This window comes from Cyprinus carpio, chromosome B21 (genome assembly GCF_018340385.1).
Source record: "Cyprinus carpio isolate SPL01 chromosome B21, ASM1834038v1, whole genome shotgun sequence".
Classification (NCBI taxonomy): Eukaryota; Metazoa; Chordata; class Actinopteri; order Cypriniformes; family Cyprinidae; genus Cyprinus; species Cyprinus carpio.
The window spans coordinates 15,259,665-15,277,486 of NC_056617.1; the positions used below are offsets into that span (position 1 = coordinate 15,259,665).

Genomic DNA, 17,822 nt, shown 5'->3' on the forward strand with positions numbered 1-17,822 from the left:
AACTTGGTGAATGACTTTAACATTTTCAAAATCTGATCTTTGACGCTGCCCATTTTACTTGAAAATATTATCAATTTCCACATAAAAAAGGATATTAACACGTGGAACACTTATCTATTGGGAATTGATTTTTATTGTGATAATAGGGTGTTTTATTTCAGAAGACAGGCTGGATTAGTTCACCCCTTCTCTTTGGTTGATGCTTTATTTTTTATTTTTTTACCAGTTGGATCTGAGCTAATCTGTTAGCTTTTTAGCTAATGACTAATGTAAAACAAAAAAAAAAAGGGAAAAGGGAACTGATTTTAACTTCAGAAATATGTGGAAAGACTTTACCTGGCTTCATCCTCAGTTTTACTTTGTTTAAACTTTTCACTGTTAGCTTCTTTGAGTGCATCTCACAGTGTCCCAATTCTCATTGTAGGAATTTTCTACAATAATTGCCTAAACAAATGCCTTAATGTTAACAAAAAAAACTTGGCCTGTGGCCTTTGTGTAATCATCTGAAAAGTCTTTAAGAGGCAGAGCAAGGTATTACACTTCAAAGAAAGATTCCATTATTATTTTTTTCAATAACATGCACAGTAACACCAGAAACATGTACAGGCAGGGTCTATATCATGTTGACTTTAAGATCAGCAAAAAATGCAGTTTCAATCATTAGTGATGTTAACCCAGATATGATTTATTTAGTTCATGTGACCACAAAACAAAAAATGAAATAGAAAACCACTGAAGCCTCTATTTGAAATCAAGGTATAAATTATACATGAAGTGTAACAAAAACGTACCCCTTATGTAAAAAAATAATAGAAAAATAATTTGTTAGAAAATAAATTTTACAAAAAAGACATTTAGAATCTATTGTAGATAACTTACAGCTTAAATTAAAACCATAATGAAGCAACACAAATAAGAGGTTACTAATGCACAAATGGATCTGATATATTATTTGTGACTGGTTCAGTGTCTAGAGACCAGTCATGAGAGAAACTAACTCTACTAAGCTCCTGTTATTGAGCAAACTCTAAATATTAGATCATGCGTTGTGTTTTTAGGAGCCAATTCACTATTTGTCACAATTTGCTATAAAACATGAAAAACAAATGAAAAAATATTACCAGTCACATAGATAGATATTTTTGTACTATATTTTTAAGCTTCAATTGAAACCATTTGGTGCCCTTAAACATTTAAGTGTAGACATAAGTGTATTACAAATATGCATATATATTTAGGTCCACATTCTGTTATCTGTATCTTCTGATACAATGTCACTTCAAGATCTATTAATTTACATTGTATCAGACATATTTCATATATTGGTTCTACTTCCACTTTCTGAGCTCAAAAAAGGACTTTCTATAGAACGTGTTCAAGTCTGCAGTTTAAGCTTGTTTTCGAAAATATTGCACTAGCATTGACAATGAAGCACCAGAACTTAGCATGCGGTGCAGATGGTATGTAATTTAAAAGTAAATGTGTATCTTGTTTAAACCGTTAACTTATAGCCTTGCAAAATAAACAAAGGTTTTTACACTGGATGGAGTTGTGCAAGAGGGTTGCTACATTTGTTAAGGGTGCATCTGAACATATAACAAGTACATATTGCAAGTACACATACATAAGGGTGCATCCAAGCAACTCACGTAGAACATTTTAAAGAGCTCAGAGGTGTATAAAGTTTTGCTTTCTTTGGGATTTGATGGTTTTAATATTCTGACATAATTTTGCATATATATATATTTTTTTTTTTCAAGAAAAAAAACAAAATCTGAGCCACAGGAAGTGGAAACAGCCTATGCTAATTACATGTTCATTATGATTGCCACTAGGGGGCGAGTTCCAAAAGTCATATTCAAATGTTCTTTGCAAAGAAAATGCAGCTTACAACATTCATAAGCTGATTTCCTGAAAAGTGTAATGCAGACCCTGTATCGGAACATGCCTACTTCCCTGCTAATAGTATGCGAAGGGTAGGAAGTCAAATCAGCATAATGTCTCAATTTGCATTATTCATAAACCGTGAAAATTACCTGGATGACCTACTACTGCCAGTGCTTTGAAGTGTGCAGAGATGAAAATTTTACTAACCCGTAAGGCCAGGTAAGAGAATTCGTAAGTTGTGGGGTAGTGACACGACTGATGATGTTGTAGGTCACATGTCAAAGGTAAATGTAGTATGTATTTATACTACACCTATGCTTAGATCATGGCTCTGTCCAAAGTCAATTAAATTAAAAATACTCTAATTTCAAACCATTTTAAGAAAAGGGGTTGAATCAAAATGGATATGAATCAAAATCTTTTCTATTTGTAATAGTATTTTATCTGCTCTGTTAATATTTTTAGATACCTTATCCAAATTTAGATTTTTAGAATGCACATTCGCTTATTTTCCATCAACCTGTAAAACTTTACAACAGTGCATCAAAATTCTGTCTGATTTTTGCATGGGCTTGAACAAAAACAGATGGGCTGAATGAAAATGCAAATCCACGGTCTGACAGCAGGTGGCGCTCCTGCAATAAAAAGGAAATGAAGTCCTGTAATGAAAAGGAAAAGGCCATGGAAATTAAGACAGTTGGTTCCCTTCAAAGATGCATTCATACAATTAATTTATGCTATGTCTTCATGAGACTGTAACTAACTTTACTTACTGTTGGACGGCGTTTACAGTGAGTTTTTTGAAATCGCGGTAAGTTAATCAAACATTAAACTGTATTATTACACATCTAAAATTTTATTGCGGTTTGTTCAAACTGCAACCATTTCTATTTGTAACCCTCAAACTGGAATGAGCTCGGTGACACCTTGCAAATCTTCAGTGACCCCGGGGTTGGGAACCACTTCTTTATATAGTATGAATGTGTGTAGTATGAATGTAATCTGGACATATTCATGCAACCTACCAGCATCAGTTGCGTATATTATATTCTGCTATTTTTCTATTCATAAATCCTCTCCCAAGGCCTCATGGGATAGTAAAGTGTCCACTGGATACATACTTCTGAACCTTTTTTATGAATTCTGTGAAGTTGGTTATACTACTCAGTCTTTTCACATACTGTTTTTTTATTTTTATTTTTTTGTCTACTATATAGTAGGAAAGTACCTGATTTCAGATGCAGCCCACAATTTCACTTTACTTTGTAGGATCCAACCAATGGCAGAAAGTGTTAGGCATTACTGTAAAATATATATTTTCCCACACAGAAATTACATACCTCACTTTTAAATATAAATTTCCAGTGGCCTCAATCAAGAAACACAAGTAGAACACATTTTCCTAATTGTTAGGATGGGCAATACAAATGGTCGCACAAACACTTTTGCATTAATGTTTTACAAATGTTTTTACACAATTCGTTCTGCTCGTGTTTTGTGAATAAGGCCTGATGTGTGCAAAGCATAAAGATGCTAAAGTATGAGTGTCACAGGCCCTTGACTGTTATTGAAGCATTGAACCAGTCACCTTCAGCCAGGGTCTCCAACTACCATCCTGCAAACATCAGTTCCAACACACCTGCCTATAATTACCAAGTAACCGGGAACCCCTTGATAAGCTGGTTCAGGTGTGTTTGATTGGGGTTGGAGCTGAAATCAATCCCTGGCTGAAGCTGTGAAACATTATGTTAATGAACTGACTTCGCCTCTACAGCTGTGTTGTAACCGACTCCTCTTGGTCCCAGCTGGAGGAGCCCAAACTGTCACAAGGTCCCAACCAGCCATGGCACAGATCATCACTGGAGGCCAAGAGCTGAGAGCTGGAGGCAGTCAGGCTGGAAGCACAGTGCAGCGGGGGCAGCGAGTGGCTGGGCGGCCGGAGGACGAGACTGTCCCTGCCGTTTGCCCGTTGAGATGTGGACTGCATTGGGTTCTGTTCAGTCTCAGGCAGCCCCAGTCCCAGCGTGTGCAGGTGCATCTCGCTCTGAGTTACCTTTGAAAGCATCTGGGGACCATGCCAAGACGTTTGCGGTACTTGGTCTGAGATGCTGTATGCGGACTGCTGATCTCCCGGGGTCTCCACATATTGGTCCGGGACATGTCCGTTCATACGAGACATTAGCATTCCCAAACGTTGCAAAGAGTTTTTCTTGGAGCGAGAAAAGCTCTGCAGACGGCTGCTGGTCCGCACAAATGCAGACGAGTGGGATATGTTGTTCCTCAAACCATTGCGTTCCAGTCTTTCTCTGGCCGGTCCCGACATGGATTTGAAGAGAGCCGATACACTTAACTGGGACTCTCGGTTTCTTCTGTAACACTGGGAGAAGGACGTAGATGCTTCAGATCTGGACGACTCTCCTCCATCCCCACATCTGAGTCCTCCGAGCCTATTGCCCTCCTCATCCTCTTCTTCTTCAGGCTCAGCTGTTTCGTCCTGCTGAGTGGCCTCGCTACTAGAAGAATACGTGCGTCGCGGTGGTTTACGGTTGCCCAGCAAATCAAGAACCTCGTAGCGGAAGCTGGAGATATCCTGCTTAAGTTCCTGAGTGCAGAGAAACGATATGCAATTACTGGAGTGTAAACTGCACCACCTAATTACAGGAAATCTTCTAACGTTAAGACATTATCTTCATGACTTCTGGTTCTTATGGTTTTGCTAGAGGACTTTAGGGATGAGTCATATCCGAAGATTATCATCTTCCATAATCGGTCTATCCCCAAATGCCTTATGCCAAATGAGGTTTAATATAATGTAAGTCAAACCTGCATGACTACTACGTAATAAAAATGTACACTTTAAGAATACAAATAAGATCATCAAGGCCTCTATAAGTGCCTATATAGACAATAAGATGACCAAAAAAATCTTCATACCTTGAAGTTCTCCTCTGTCAGCCCTTCATCTGTTTTGGCACTGCGGATCATGGCTGCAACATATCGCTTTACCAAGTTTCTAATCACCTCCTAAAAACAGCCACAAACAGGATGGACTTTAATACATTTTTCTTGACATGTTACATTCTGATCTACAAACTACAAATGTTTTCCTCTTCAATATGAATCACAAGAACTTTCCACATCCCCAAAGGAGGTGATTTATTCTCGGATGAGGTGAGATAGGGTGATGGGCTCTGAATGTGATCGGTATGCGCATATTTTGCGATTCCAGTTTAATAAGCGGCGAAAATCAGTTTTGGGCATATTCATGACATATGTATTAGCTGGAGGTGAAAATCTGGATGTGCATTCATTAGCATTTATTTGCATATCCAATAAAGAATGAGCCAGCAGTGGCTCTCTAAATATGCTTACGCACAACAACAAAATAACAGCTATTGCAATATCCGCTACTGCAGCTCTTGATTATTGGAGAGAAACATTTGTTTGTAGCAATTATGTACAACCCCACACTCAAGAAATAGTTCTCCCAAAAAATGACATCTGTTTTCACACAACGTAAGAGATTTTGAACAACCATCACACAGCTCTTGCCATACAACAACACAAGCACTGCTGTCAACATCATATGACTCCGTATTCTGCTATATCTTGTGAATCCAAACAGTAGATTTGAAATTTAAGGGGGGTTTATGCAACAATTTTCAACTAAACAATTATAATATTTTAATTCGTTTTGGCTATTTATTTACACAACAATAGCGTTTGGGGGCCTGAAAACACAAACTTTTGAAAACGGGTTTCAAAGTGCACGTTTTTGAAAACTATATGCTATCAACTCCATATAAGCTATAAAAACGTCCACAGGTGTGTAGTCTTTCTTTACAAAGTGACATTGCCATCTACTGGCCTGGCATGCATAATGCAGTGTTTTAGCAGTTTTCATAGTTCCTTTGTGAATATGGGTCATTTTGACTACGTTGATGTCAAGTTTGACAACTTTTCAAAAGCGCGAAATTTTTAGTACAATCATTGTTGTGTAAATGTACCCTGAGTTGTCATTCTCTGATAATGTTGCATCGTCATCATTTATGGTGCTTTGACACCCTTTTCGCTATGAATTACCATTATATTGTGCATAACTATGTAAAATTCCTCCAAAATGTCCATGTTCCACAGACAAAAAATAGCAGCCTACAAAGGAGAGAAGTGTGATTACTGTTCCTCCCTGAGTTCACATACGTTACATTGTTTAGTGTCGCGACCTGCACCAGAGGTTCCTGGAGTCTGGATGGCTATGTATTAATGCATTAGCAGTCAGCAGGGATTCAGTGGTTATAAAGTTCAAAGCAGGACAGGGTGTAATGCAATTAGAGCAAGTAATGAATATTCACTGATTAACAACTCAACATAATATTTATTTTTAGTGTGATCATGCACTATTTATTGTAAACAGATTTAAAATCCCTTCTACATGATTTTTCTCTTTGTAAGCACCTAGAACTATCATTGATGAAAACACATGCAAATTATACAATGTGCAATGCTCTAATAACCCATTAATATGCATGATGCCAATAGGTTAATGTTTTTTTTTCCTCATCTAAATAAACTGTTGGAATTGTGAACATTAACAGCAAGGTTCTGATCCAACAGCATGCTGGGAAATGGATTAATAACACGGATGCCAAAGTGTGATGGGTACGGCCAAATGTCATTACCTGGTAGTGCTGGTTCTGAATGAGGTTATCGGCATGCCTTTCCTGAAACAGACAACAATAGCAAATTTCAACAATAAATATGCGGCATTATGTAATACTTATGATCCAAAGGTGAATAGTTTGAACTATCAGGCACTGTTTTTCAAAGGGGTCATTTGATGCGATTTCAAATTTTCCTTTCTCTTTGGAGTGTTACAAGCTCTTGGTGAATAAAGAAGATCTGTAAAGTTGCAAAGACTTAAGTCTCAAATCCAAAGAGATATCTTTTATAAAATTTGAGACTCGTACATGCCCCCCTAAAACGGCTCGTTCTAACACGCCCCACATATCTACATCAATATGTGGGAAGATTTGCATAACGCCAGCAGATGTTCACGCAAAGAAAGAAGGCTTACCTTTTATTCTCGTTGTAGTATTGTTGTTGCCCAACGCCGCAATGTCATATATACGATGTGTGTTTCACTGTGAAAGCGAAACTACTTTGTTTGGCCTTCCAAAAGTGACGATATCAGCTTCGTCATGCCTGGAGCTGATCCGTGCTGGTCGCTGAGGAAATACATCAACTTTGCACTGTGGATCGCCGAATCGGATTTCACCATGGACGAAGCGGTGTCCAGCCCGGGGTCGTCACATGTGGTTGCTGCAAGCACAATATTTACGCTCCTTCGTAGAATCCGCCTCAAGCCACCCGCCTCTGCTCACTCAAGCCGGCCGCAGTTCACTCTAGGCCTCCGGCCTCTGCTCACTCAAGGCCGCGGTGTGTGACGCTGTTTCGTTGAGAAAGCGAAAATACTTTGTTTTTGCCTTCCACAAGAAGACACGACTAGAAATCATGTTTATATCACGTTTATAATGGGTTTTATGTTTATGTCTCGTCGCTCTGGCCGGACAAGACATCACAATATATTAAGAGGCGTAACATTTCTGTCACACGCTTGAGGCATTCGGCCAATCACAATGCGCTGGATAGCTGGGCAATCACAGCACACCGCACTTTTCAGAACGATGAGTTTTGTAAAAATCGACGTGTTTCAGAAGGCGGGGCATAGAGGAGAAACAATAATGTACAGTATGTGGAAAATAATGTTTTTTTTACCTTAAACCGCATAAACATTTCATTACACCAAATACACAAAATAATGTTCTTTTTAGCAGCATCATATGACCCCTTTAACCCTTGTGCGTTGTTCAAATTCACTACCTTTTCGTTATGTTCGGGATGAAAACATCCACTAAATTAAACTGCTGTAAAAATGTATCAGATAATTTTTTTTTTTCGCCTAAATCTATTAATCAACCTCAGTCCTGATCAAAACAACTAAATTTTTTTTTTTAAAAACAAGATTTTTACTCTCTAATTGCCAAGTTTATAAATGAGGTCACTGATTTGGGGGTAAAAAACACACAAAATGACTTCTTTTCAATATAAAAAGTGATTGTGGACTGGATATTTTTTTTACCTTTTATCACAGTCTTGGGCATGTCAAAGATTAGTAACAACATTGGCTTTGATGCATTGTTAGTTTTTGTGCAGCATTAGATTTAAATTTTTTCTCGCTCATTTACTGTTCGTGACTGTTTTTGCCCCATTGACTTCCATTATAATGACATTTTTTAATTGCAAAGCCATGACGCCATAAAATCATGCATTCTTGATGATTGGTGGATTTCCCTGTTGAGAAGAGGTAAAATTTGTAATTTTTACAGTTGATCACTAGGTGGGACCATTAACCCTTTAGACAGGCCTGTGCAAAAAAAGCTTAGTTTCTGGCTTGTATATGGATTTATATGGAGTATAACAGCATATTATAGTGTGTGTGTGTGTGTGTGTGTGTGTGAGAGAGAGAGAGAGAGTGTGTGAGAGAGACCTTTGCGCACTTACCTTGATGTATTTGAAAAAATCTAAATATGCACCTCAGCTCTCAGAACTACATGGAGTAAACAAAAACAGGTCAGGCTGCATAATCATTTCTAAAACTTTGGTACAAGTCAAGCCCTTTCTCTTTTTCTTTAAGTTGTGACATTTGCCAAGTATGGTAACCGATACTCGGAATTGGTGCTCTGCATTTAACCCATCCAAGTGCACACACACAGCAGTGAGAAGTGAACACACCGTGAACAAACACCCGGAGCAGTGGGCAGCTATATCCAGCTCCCGGGGAGCAACTGGGGGTTCAGTGCCTTGCTCAAGGGCACTTCAGCCATGGGTATTGAGATTGGAAGAGAGCACTGTTCATTCACTCCCCACCCACCTACAATTCCTGCCAGCATCGAGACTCAAACCTGTAACCTTCAGGTTACAAGTCCAACTCTCTAACCATTAGGCCACAGCTGCCCTCTGTTGCTTGCTGCTCTTCTCACCATCAAATGACAAGCAGGATGGCATGCAAGTGTTTAAATCCACTTGTTTTTGTTTGGTCGGTACTTCTCTATATCAAAAGGCAGCAGGTGCATAAATACACTTATTTTGTTATTGTTTACTCTATGTAGTTCTGAGAGCTGTGGTGCATATTTTAAGTTTCTCAGATACATCAAAGTAAGTACGCAAAGGTCTCTCTCTCTCACTGTCTCTCTCTCTCTCTCACACACACACACACTATAATTTGCTGTTATACTCCATTATAACTCCATGTATAAGCCAGAAACTAAAAAGTTGTAAGTTTTTTTTTGCACAGGCCTGTCTAAAGGGTTAATGGTCCCACCTAGTGATCAACTGTAAAAATTACAAATTTTACCTCTTCCCAACAGGGAAAACCACCAACAATCAAGAATGCATGGTATATGTTGTCATGGCTTTGCAATCAAAAAATGTCATTATAATGGAAGTCAATGGGGCAAAAACAGCCATGAACAGTAAATGAGCGAGAAAAAATTTAAATCTTATGCTGCACAAAAACTAACAATGCATCAAAACCAATGTTGTTACTAATCTTTGACATGCCCAAGACTGTGATAAAAGGTAAAAAAAAATATCCAGTCCACAATCACTTTTTATATTGAAAACAAGTCATTTTGTGTGTTTTTTTTTACCCCCAAATCAGTGACATCATTTATGAACTTGGTTAAAAAAAGAGTTAAAATCTTGGATTTTTTTTAAACATTTGGTAGTTTTAATCAGGACTGAGGTTGATTAATAGATTTATGCAAAAAAGTTTGAAAAAAATATTTATCTGATACATTTTTACAGCAGTTTAATTTAGTGGATGTTTTCATCCACGAACATTTGCCCACAGTGTATTGAGTTTTTGAAAAATTTTAAATCATTTTCCTAAAATATGTGTCAAAATAAGATTTGTCACCAAAAATCATTCCATTTGCTAAAACACAGAGAAAGTTGTGGCCAATATATATACTAATATAGTTTTTATTAATATTTTGAAAATTATTTTTATATTTTCACTTTGATTTCAAAGTTTTTGTCATTTTCATTATCTTTTAAATGTCTATATCTGTTTTTTATTAATTAGTTTGTTTGAATTATTTTAGTACTTAAAGTTAAACTAAACAAAAATGGAAATGTATGTTACTAGCTAAAATAAAATATATACAGGTGCATCTCAATAAATTAGAATGTTGTATAAAAGTTCATTTCAGTAATTCAACTCAAATTGTGTAACTCGTGTATTAAATAAATTCAATGCACACAGACTGAAGTAGTTTAAGTCTTTGGTTCTTTTAATTGTGATGATTTTGGCTCAAATTTAACAAAAGTTAAAAAAAAAAACTGTTGGCCTTCTGGAAAGTATGTTCATTTACTGTACAGTCGTGGCCAAAAGTTTTGAGAATTACATAAATATTAGTTTTCAAAAAGTTTGCTGCTAAACTACTTTTAGATCTTTGTTTCAGTTGTTTCTGTGATGTACTGAAATATAATTACAAGCACTTTATACGTTTTAAAGGCTTTTATCGACAATTACATGACATTTATGCAAAGAGTCAGTATTTGCAGTGTTGGCCCTTCTTCTTTAGGACCTCTGCAATTCGACTGGGCATGCTCTCAATCAACTTCTGCGCCAAATCCTGACTGATAGCAACCCATTCTTTCATAATAACTTCTTGGAGTTTGTCAGAATTAGTGGGTTTTTGTTTGTCCACCCACCTCTCTCAATGGGATTAAGATCTGGGGAGTTTCCAGGCCATGGACCCAAAATTTCAACATTCTGGTCCCCGAGCCACTTAGTTATCACTTTTGCCTTATGGCACGATGCTCCATCGTGCTGGAAAATGCATTGTTCTTCACCAAATTGTTGTTGGGTTGTTGGAAGAAGTTGCTGTTGGAGGGTGTTTTGGCACCATTCTTTATTCATGGCTGTGTTTTTGGGCAGAATTGTAAGTGAGCCCACTCCCTTGGATGAGAAGCAACCCCACACATGAATGGTGTCAGGATGCTTTACTGTTGGCATGACACAGGACTGATGGTAGCGCTCACCTTTTCTTCTCCGGACAAACCTTTTTCCAGATGCCCCAAACAATCCGAAAGGGGCTTCATCTGAGAATATGACTTTGCCTCAGTCCTCATCAGTCCAATCACTATACTTTCTGCAGAAGATCAATCTGTCCCTGATGTTTTTTTTGGATAGAAATGGCTTCTTTGCTGCCCTTCTTGACACCAGGCCATCTTCCAAAAGTCTTTGCCTCACTGTGCGTGCAGATGCGCTCACACCTGCCTGCTGCCATTCCTGAGCAAGCTCTGCACTGGTGGCAATCCGATCCCGCAGCTGAATCCTCTTTAGGAGACGATCCTGGCGCTTGCTGGACTTTCTTGGACGCCCTGAAGCCTTATTTACAAGAATTGAACCTCTTTCCCTTGAAGTTCTTGATGAACCTATAAATTGTTGATTTAGGTGCAATCTCAGTAGCCACAATATCCTTGCCTGTGAAGCCATTTTTATGCAACGCAATGATGGCTGCACACGTTTCTTTGCAGATCACCATGGTTAACAATTGGAAGAACAATGATTTCAAGCATCACCCTCCTTTTAACATGTCAAGTCTGCCATTCTAACCCAATCAGCCTGACATAATGATCTCCAGCCTTGTGCTCGTCAACATTCTCACCTGAGTTAACAAGATGATTACTGAAATGATCTCAGCAGGTCCTTTAATGACAGCAATGAAATGCAGTGGAAAGGTTTTTTTTGGGATTAAGTTAATTTTCATGGCAAAGAAGGACTATGCAATTCATCTGATCACTCTTCATAACATTCTGGAGTATATGCAAAATTGCTATTATAAAAACTTAAGCAGCAACTTTTCCAATTTCCAATATTTATGTAATTCTCAAAACTTTTGGCCACGACTGTACATGTACTCAATACTTGGTTGGGGCTCCTTTTGCTTTAATTACTGCCTCAATTCGGCGTGGCATGGAGGTGATCAGTTTGTGGCACTGCTGAGGTGGTATGGAAGCCCAGAATTCTTTGACAGTGGCCTTCAGCTCATCTGCATTTTTTGGTCTCTTGTTTCTCATTTTCCTCTTGACAATACCCCATAGATTCTCTATGGGGTTCAGGTCTGGTGAGTTTGCTGGCCAGTCAAGCACACCAACACCATGGTCATTTAACCAACTTTTGGTGATTTTGGCAGTGTGGGCAGGTGCCAAATCCTGCGGGAAAATGAAATCAGCATCTTCAAAAAGCTGGTCAGCAGAAGGAAGCATGAAGTGCTCCAAAATTTCTTGGTAAACGGGTGCAGTGACTTTGGTTTTCAAAAAACACAATGGACCAACACCAGCAGATGACATTGCACCCCAAATCATCAAAGACTGTTGAAACTTAACACTGGACTTCAAGCAACTTGGGCTATGAGCTTCTCCAACCTTCCTCCAGACTCTAGGACCTTGGTTTCCAAATGAAATACAAAACTTGCTCTCATCTGAAAAGAGGACTTTGGACCACTGGGCAACAGTCCAGTTCTTCTTCTCCTTAGCCCAGGTAAGACGCCTCTGACATTGTCTGTGGTTCAGGAGTGGATTAACAAGAGGAATACGACAACTGTAGCTAAATTCCTTGACACGTCTGTGTGTGGTGGCTCTTGATGCCTTGAACCCAGCCTCAGTCCATTCCTTGTGAAGTTCACTCAAATTCTTGAATCGATTTTGCTTGACAATCCTCATAAGTCTGCAGTTCTCTCGGTTGGTTGTGCATCTTTTTCTTCCACACTTTTTCCTTCCACTCAACTTTCTGTTAACATGCTTGGATACAGCACTTTGTGTGAACAGCCAGCTTCTTTGGCAATGAATGTTTGTGGCTGACCCTCCTTGTGAAGGGTGTCAATGATTGTCTTCTGGACAACTGTCAGATCAGCAGTCTTCCCCATGATTGTGTAGCCTAACTGAGAGACCATTTTGAAGGCTCAGGAAACCTTTGCAGGTGTTTTGAGTTTATTAGCTGATTGGCATGTCACCATATTCTAATTTGTTGAGATCAAAATCATCACAATTAAAAGAACCAAAGACTTAAACTACTTCAGTCTGTGTGCACTGAATTTATTTAATACACGAGTTTCACAATTTGAGCTGAATTACTGAAATAAAATAACTTTTCCACGACATTCTAATTTGAGATGCACCTGTATTTTAAAAATATTTTTGTTTGCATTTATTTTTTAAGACTTTTCAATGATGTTACTTTCACGATAGCATCCCTAAATAGATAACCTAAAAATTAAAACTGTTGTCATTTCTACACCTTCATATTGTTCCAATCCTGCATGACTAATGAAAAGGATATAGAGCTTTGAAGCTTTAAAAAGGGTACCATAAAATAATTTGACTTCTGAAAGTCTTCTGAAACAAAATAACATTTAACTTTTTACTTTTAAAAGGCTTGCCAGATTCAGTCCCCATTCATTGTTACTTTGAAAGAAAGAGGGACCAGAACTTTTTTTTTTCTTAATCTACTGGCTTTGTATTCCATGCATGGAAGAAAGTCATACAGGTTTGAGACAACGTGAGGTTGACTAAATGATGACAGATGTTTCATTTTCACACAAACTGTTCTTTGAAATGACCTGAAACCCTCTGAAAGCATTGACATGCCTATTATTCACTGAAACACCAGCTACAAATTCAAAAGTAAATGATAGCAGCCTTACAAACCCAAAACTGTGCGCTCCATGTGCTGTGTGTGGGAGAACGTGGGTGAGCGCGCTTGCAGAAACAGTAGAGTCCACCTCACAGAGGAGAGAAGTTCTACTGATTGAACAATGTCTCGGGAATGGGTATGGTTGAAGCGGGGTTGCCTAGCAACCAACATTTGCCTAGGGCAACTTGAGGCTGGACGCCAAATAGACAAGCACTGTCAGGTTCAATTCAAACATTATTTAATGGCAGGACATCCTTAAAATCATTTCAAAGGCAGTTTAGGATTTATGAAGGTTAAAATTAAAATGATTATTATTACATTAAAATATTTATTTATTTATTTTGTGGTTGTTAGACGTTAGTAGGCCATTCTAAGAGGTCACACTTTGTGTGTGTGTGTAAAGCACAGTGATAAAACTATAAACTCATTTTATTTCATTATGAATATGGCTGCCATGTGAACTGGCAGGAATTAAAGGAACTCCAGGGTGGTTGCAATGGTGTTCTGAATGGTTGCTTTCTGGCTGAAGTTGAAAAAGCTACAGTATATTCAAGGCTTGTAGATATGGCTTGGTCCTATTTAATCATCCACTGGGATAAAATCAGATTTAAAAAAAAAAATATTAGCAAAACTTTCCTCAATAAACCGCATGCTTTGAGATATAAATCATGTGCACAGCACAAACAAAATATAATACTCTGAATACAGAGTTAACAAAGTATGAGTAATAATGATGAGAAGCTTGCCATCCCTAATTCTAGTGATTCTTCAAAAATCACTGTTTATAATGACAAGTATGCTGTTTTGTTTGCTTTGTCAAGGACTGTGTTAGATTTATTGAGTGAAAGCTATAATGTGCCACCCACGCTGCATACACAATGAAAGCGTGCAGTGCATTACTGTGAACTCTTTGAGGTTTCCGTGTTTACACTCCTCCTCATGTCTAGGCTCTCCATGTCCACACAGACGGCAGTGCAGCCACACACACAGGTACCACACAGACTTTGGACTTGGTATGATGTTGAAGGGTGGTGGTAATGTCCCTCCCTCATCAAAGTAGCTCATCCACAGCTTGGTACGAGCAAATTTCCACTCGATGTCCGCGTGATCCTACAACAGAGAAACAGACAGCCAGTTGGACGGAGGAGAGTGCTGAATCTGCCAATTGGGACAGTGTCCCAGACAGGCTTTTGTTGCTGCAAAAATCATCTTGTGATTGGATGTTGTGCATTTACTCAGAATTGTGTTTACTTGAATAACGGTTCCCATTGTGAGACACATGCAGGGGTGAAAATGCCTCTAAATATAGTTTATATAAGCCCAAAACTAATATATCCTGAAAAATGCATAGATAAAAGCCCATCTGACTGTAACAAAACTATGAAATATGATGGTTTGTTAGTAAGATACTAATGGCTTTAATGTTCAGAATACATACACAAAACCATTATGTAATTTAAGGACATTAAATGTTTTGAGGTTAAGTCATGTTGATAAAATATGTAGAAACATACATCAGGCCGTTATATCGTAGACTGGGCCCCTATAGACCCTCATGATTGTCAGGGGTCAGCAAGATTCTTAATATTGAATAATTTTACCTTTTTATGCCAAGACACATTTACAGGATTAAAAATGTCATGTGGTGCAACTTTCCAAAACGGATTAAAAAAAAAAAAAAAATCAATCAATAAATAATCAAAATATGAGAACATTTTTTTAAAAGCTTTTCTGCACGTTTTATTTAATGGTTAAACCACATGACATTTTTAGTTATTAAATTTAAAGTTTTTTTGGAAAATGCTAAAGTTTTTCAAAACTGTAACCACATGAATACAAAGAGTACTAAGCCTACTAAAACTTGGCACATGTGTTTTAAAATATAGATTTTGGTCATGGACACTCTTATTTTCCAATGACCCAGATAGTAAAAGTGTTGATTGCACAAATACAATACAAATGGCAGTTAGTCTTCAGTCTGTAATGCACATTATTATGTTCCTCATTTTTAAAAGTTTTATTTAGTCACCTAGCCTGGTCAGACTGTCTTTTGACTGATTTTAGCCACTTTTCAAACTGGTCACCCAACTAAACTGGCTAAATACCATCTTGGCAAGGCTAGGAGACCAGATTAAGACCAGATTGATCCAGCTAAAACAGCAAATCATCTTAGGCTGACATAAAATGTTCTAAGTAGTATATTAGCAAATATACCTAATTTAAATATGGCACAGAGTTATTTTACAACATTTAGCCTCAGGTTTAAGCAGATCGGTTCATGGCAATTTACACTGAATTATTATTATTATTTTTTTTTTTTTTGCAAATTTACATTTTGGTGAATTTGGCCCTTTTTTTGGCCACATGATTACAACTGTGTTACGTCTTGAGACATATAGTGTGTGTCTTGCTTTGCTGGTTCTTTTGCTCTCTTGTTTTCTCTCTCTCTCGCTCACAGGGTTGGATCCTACCAAAGTGATCTCAAGATCTGATTGGTGCTAATGGGACCAAGGAGCAGCAATAAAGGGATCTGCTTTGCCTGAGGAGGGAGCTCTGATCAACTTGTGATTTCCTGTTGTTCCATTGTACATGTGCTGTTGTGTGTTTGCTACAGGGTGTTGATGCTCTTAACTGGCCTGTTGATCTGCCTATTGTGTGCAGTGTGGATTTCGAGTTTATAAGGTGTTGTCAATCTCATTTTCCATTTTGTATATTTTGTAAAACATTGTAAATACTCTCTTTTCACACTTGGAAGCTGTAGGGGGTGAGTGCCATTTTCTTTTGCAAATATTGTTTTCTCCTGTTTTTCATTAGATAGGGAGTTAGGGTAGCATATTGTATTTTTTAGTTTTTCTTTTGTTAGGGAATTTAGTGTTCTCTGTTAGGAGCTGACTTGGTGTTTGTTTGTTGTTTTGGTCTTTGCTCACCCCTGAAGTTGTGCTTTTACTCTGTGGTTCTTTACAAAGGATCGTAGACGGTTAATCTCAGTTTATGTTGCGGCCTTACCCTAGACAGGGTCGTAACAACTGATTTTAGAAATTAAGGGTCAGATTTACTAAACAGGGCAAATGAGCATAAGAGCACAATCCCATAAAAGTGCATTTCTATAATAACCAGCGCAATCTACCAAGAGCAGCCCAAATTAGCATTTGGTTAAGATGTAACTTTTTTTTAGAGCAGTAAATAATGGCTCTAAAATAAATACCAGTAAATTGACTAGTGCAAACATTAGTAAATCTTGCTGCATGATTAATCTAAATACTCTCCTCCCATAAATTTTGTGTCTGGAATGGAACCTCCTACAAATGCATTTGCAATAAGGTCAGCTGCAAAAATGACTGTGGCATGCCTTTTCATGGCTAATGTTCTCTTCATGTCTTTAGTAAATCCTGACAGTCGCTTTTTAACGCCAAAAGAGGATTTGAGCTGGTGCAAGCCGTTAGTAAATCTAGCCCTTATTTGATCTACCGCTGTTAAACTTACTTTCAATACCGAATGATTCAGGTCAAAGTAGTGTGCGTGTATGTGTGTGTGTGTATATATATATATATATATATATATATAAAATATAGTGTAAGGTTTACACTATACTGTATATATAAATCATCAGTATCAGATAGCACTTACAGCAATGAGTTGGTAAGAGTTGTTCATCATAGCGATGAGCATGTTCAGCAGCACCACCAGTGAGATGACATTATAAGTGCCGAACATGGTGGCCCCCACAAACTCTGTAAACTCATGACGTGCCTTCACATTGGTAACATACAGATTCAGCAGCCCAAACACAGACCAGAAGAGAGACTGAAGAGTTTCAAACAGTCTGAGAGAGGGAAATAAAGAAAGAAACAAAACAAGAATTTTCATATGTCGCAAACACGCATATTGTGTATAACAAGGGAAAGTTAGAATTGAATTGGGCACTGAATTTGAATGGGTTTAAGCCTGCACTATTATCAGCAATGACATACTGTTTTTATTAAATATAGCCAAGAAGGAAACACAAACTGAAAGCGTTAACTTTTTCAATGATAATTTACAATCCCAGTTTAATAAGCAGAAACAAACAAAACATTTTTTTTTACACGCAGTTCTACACGTGTAAAAAATCTTTTAAAATGGATGGAAGGATGTATAGATAGATAGATAGATAGATATCCGATTCAAATTC

The 17,822-nt window shown here is 37.8% G+C and overlaps 1 protein-coding gene across 1 annotated transcript in view; it reads right to left on the minus strand.

Annotated features, from left to right (window-relative positions):
- Window positions 1-589: 589 nt before the first annotated feature.
- The window catches only part of LOC109084581 (short transient receptor potential channel 5-like), a 43,040-nt gene continuing 25,807 nt past the window's right edge, over window positions 590-17,822 (minus strand). The window contains exons 7-11 of the mRNA XM_042748100.1: window positions 17,279-17,474; window positions 14,552-14,761; window positions 6,567-6,608; window positions 4,822-4,911; window positions 590-4,489 (exon numbers count right to left, since the gene is read on the minus strand). Coding sequence (XP_042604034.1) covers window positions 3,656-4,489; window positions 4,822-4,911; window positions 6,567-6,608; window positions 14,552-14,761; window positions 17,279-17,474 — 1,372 coding nt within the window. The 3' untranslated portion in view covers window positions 590-3,655. The remainder of the gene's footprint in view (window positions 4,490-4,821; window positions 4,912-6,566; window positions 6,609-14,551; window positions 14,762-17,278; window positions 17,475-17,822) is intronic.